The sequence below is a fragment of the Plasmodium reichenowi genome, chromosome 14 (genome assembly GCF_001601855.1).
Source record: "Plasmodium reichenowi strain SY57 chromosome 14, whole genome shotgun sequence".
Taxonomy (NCBI): domain Eukaryota; phylum Apicomplexa; class Aconoidasida; order Haemosporida; family Plasmodiidae; genus Plasmodium; species Plasmodium reichenowi.
This window is the reverse complement of record NC_033659.1, coordinates 2,780,155-2,784,139: the sequence shown is the minus strand read 5'-3', so window position 1 is coordinate 2,784,139 and position 3,985 is coordinate 2,780,155. Positions and strand designations below refer to the sequence as shown.

General features: G+C 17.1%; 1 protein-coding gene across 1 annotated transcript; it reads left to right on the top strand.

The window, feature by feature from the left end:
- Positions 1–59: 59 nt before the first annotated feature.
- Positions 60–2,504, top strand: PRSY57_1468100 (hypothetical protein; the record flags this gene model as incomplete). Its single annotated transcript, XM_012910277.2, has 1 exon — positions 60–2,504. One exon carries the CDS (start codon positions 60–62, stop codon positions 2,502–2,504), a length of 2,445 nt encoding a protein of 814 aa, XP_012765731.2.
- Positions 2,505–3,985: the final 1,481 nt, after the last annotated feature.

Sequence of the window (3,985 nt, the reverse complement as noted above, 5' to 3'; positions counted from 1 at the left end):
TTTTTTTTTCTCTTTTTTTTTTCTCTTTTTTTTTTTTCTTTTTTTTTTTGGTACAAAAAATGAGTTCGCCTACTAATGAAAATACGAATGAAAAGAAAAGAAAAAAAACCATTGAAGAAGAAAATGTTCTAGTTAAAGTGAAAGAAAATATAAATTTAAAAAAAAAGAAAATCGAATTTGAGGATGATGAAGAATTTGAAAGATATGTTTTTAGTAATTTTAAAAATGCTGATGAAAGTTATAATAATAAAGAGCAATATATTTTATCGGAAATTACAAAAGCATTCTTTAATGATAACAGAAAATACAAAAGTATAGAAGATATGGCAAATGAAATAAAAAATCAAGCTATAAAAAATATTAAAAAAAATTTAGATATTATATGTAATAATGAGTGTACTAGTCCTTTTTTCGTTGAACGATTTCGTGTAAAATATATTAATGAACAGAATATGTTAAATATAAAAACAGCTCAGAATTATTTTAAAGAATTTATAATATTATATAAAAATAATAATTTTAATGATTTCAGTTTAGAGATAAATACGAATATAGAAGAAGGGGGGGCTAGTGAAAAGAATAATATAGAATATGATGATGATATAGAAAGTGCTGACAACATAAAAAGTAATGATAATACCAAATCAAAATTAGATAATTCACATAATAATATGGAGGAAAATAAAAATAATTCCATATTAAATGAAGAAAATATGTATATATCTAATCTGTGGAAAGAAAAAATAAAATGCAAAATTGATAATATTAATGATAATAATATATTAACAAAAATCTTAAATTATATAGGTGGTACATCAATACATGTAGATCATATACCTATGCATATAAATAAATTTCATATATTAAATACACTCAGTACTTTAAAATATAATGTGATGAATATAAATATATGGGATGTATATAATACCAAAGATACAAGAGCACATCCTTTTTTTAGAAGAGCTAATATATATTTTAATAATAAAACTTCAGCTACTAATGTATTAAATACTATACGAGAAAATTCGTATGCTATACCTATTCATCAGTGGTACATGAATAATGTTAGGAGAAATATATATAATACCATTGATTTTAAAATATGTCCACCCATATGTTCACATATAGAAAGAATAAAAAAAGATTATAATATGGCAAAAGAACTTGTAAGAAAATTAGATTATTCATGTGGCATTAATATGGACCTCTTTAACAAAATGAGCGATGACACATATTTAAATGATCAAGTAAATAAAAGAAGAAAAGTTGATGACAAAGAAGAACATGATGAATCGTTTAATGATAAGAGCAAAAATACATTTGAGGTAAATACATTAAATGATAATAATAATAATAGTAATATAGAGAACAACAAGAATGGTTATAATGATGATAATATAAATGAGGACAAAAATATTATTGACAAGGAGAATGTTACGGAGAGCCCCATAATTTCTATGATAGAAAATAATCAAGAACAAAATTACGATGTGAAAAAAAAATTAGATATTTTAATTTTGTATTTAAGATTTGTTCATAATTTTTGTTATTATTCAGCAAAAAAATTTAATACATATGATGAGCTACTTAGAGAATGTGGTTATTTCTATCTAAGAGTAAATGTAGGGCAGAAAAAATTACACAAGAATTTTATTCCAATATTTTATGAAAACTGTAATATAGAAAAGGATAATAAATACTTAGATAATATGATAATTAATAGTATATCTATTGATGAAACTAATTTATTAAATGAGGATATAAAAAATGATATATCAATAAATAGTGGATATAATGATTTAAAAAATCAAAATTCTTTTGTAATGCATAATGAAACTAATGATCATAATGAAAATAGGAATTATAAATTAAAATATACAAATGATATGTTATTATATAAATTATTAAATAATAAAAAAAACGAAATATTTTTTCTTCAAGATGAAGAACAAATCAAGATATCAGAGTTTCAGTTGAAATGGCTAGTCCATTTTGATAATGAAATCAAAAATGCTATTAATAACAAATATTATGAAAATATTAATATTGAAAAAACAAATGAATTTTTAGATATTCTAAAAAAGGATTATGCACTAACAACAAGTGATAATAAACAAAGTGATATTAGATGTTCTAAATGTAAAAAACTTTTTAATCATATTAATGATTTACCAAATCATATCTTCTTAAAACATAATCAATTTAAAATGAAATTAATAACCGAAACTGAAATTCAAATAATGAAAAAGAAATTTTATGAAACTCCACATTCTTTTCATTTTCTTTTTATGATGGAAAAAAAGTATAATTACATGTTCAAAAATTATAATCATAAAAATTCTATTTTTAAAAGAAATAAAAGTTTTATAAATCATAATTTACATGTATTAAACAATCCAAATAAAAATGAATACAAAGATTTTGATGACCCACAACAAAATCTTTTACAAAATGTAAAACATACTAATACCACCAAGAGCAAAGATTTCTATGACGATACATAAAATAAAATAAATAAATAATAATAAATAGTTTGTAAAAGTACAACATAACAATAATAATAATAATACAAATTAAAAGGTTTAAGATGTATATAATAAATATATGTATATATATATATATATATATTTATTTATTTATATTTATTTATATTTATTTATATTTATTTATTTGTTTATTTATTAATAGTTAATTCATACATGCTAATTTTCTATAATTTTATATCTCATTTTATTTATTATTATTATTATTATTACTATATTTTTTTTTTTTATATTATATAATGTGCAACTATTATTGTGTTATTATATTTCACAAAATTATTTATTTTTCTTATAATACACATTATATATATAATAATATATATATATATATATGTATATATTTTATATTGCCTAACTTTCTTGCTTCTACTAATGATTAAAAGTTAATTTATATTCATGTTTTTTTTTATTTCTTTTTTATATTAATTTTATTATATATTTACACATATATAATTACCAAACTGAAATTTTTAAGTCAATTTTTTTTATTATTTCTTATGGAATACAAAAGAAAAAAAAAAAAAAAAAAAGATTAAGTTAAATAATATGACATTATATTAAATCATATTATTTTATATATTATAATATAATACATGTTTATACATTATGACAGAAAAAAATTTGATAATTACCTCAAAATATTAGTTTCTATTTATTCTTTAGTACTTTAATTTTCCATATATTACATAATAAATTAAATTTTATTATATAATATAATACAAAGGTATAATATTGCATTTATTGTTTTTATCATAAATTTTATATCATATGTATATATATATATATATATATATATATATATATATATATATATAATATATTCGTTAAAGTATATCTAAATTATATATTTACATATTATTATTATTATTATATATATATATACATATATAAACAATCTTTTATTACTATCAGAAAAAATAAGAAAATAAAATTATTCATATATAATATAAAGAAATATATTATCAAATCCTTTTATAATATATTTAAAATATTTTTCTTTTTTTCCATTTTTTCTATAATTGTAAAAAAATAAATATAATAATAATAATATATCTTTTTTATATATTTTTAATTTCTTTATAATCTCACATATATATATAATATATATATATATTTATATTTATATATATTGAATTTTTTTTTTTTTTTTTTTTTCTTTTCAACAATAATGTGACCTTAATAATTCACGAGTATATTTTCTATAAAAATAGTAGAAAATAAAAAATAATTTCAAATAGTGTACTAATTATTACAAGTCAAAATATATAATATAATATTATATACATTTATTTATTTATCTATCAATAATATAATTTATAATACATATAGATATAAATATACTGACACAAATTATATAGAAAAAAAAAAAAAAAAAAAAAAAAAAAAAAAAAAAAAAAAAAAAAAAAAAAAAAAAAAAAAAAAAAAAAAAAAAAAAAAAAAAA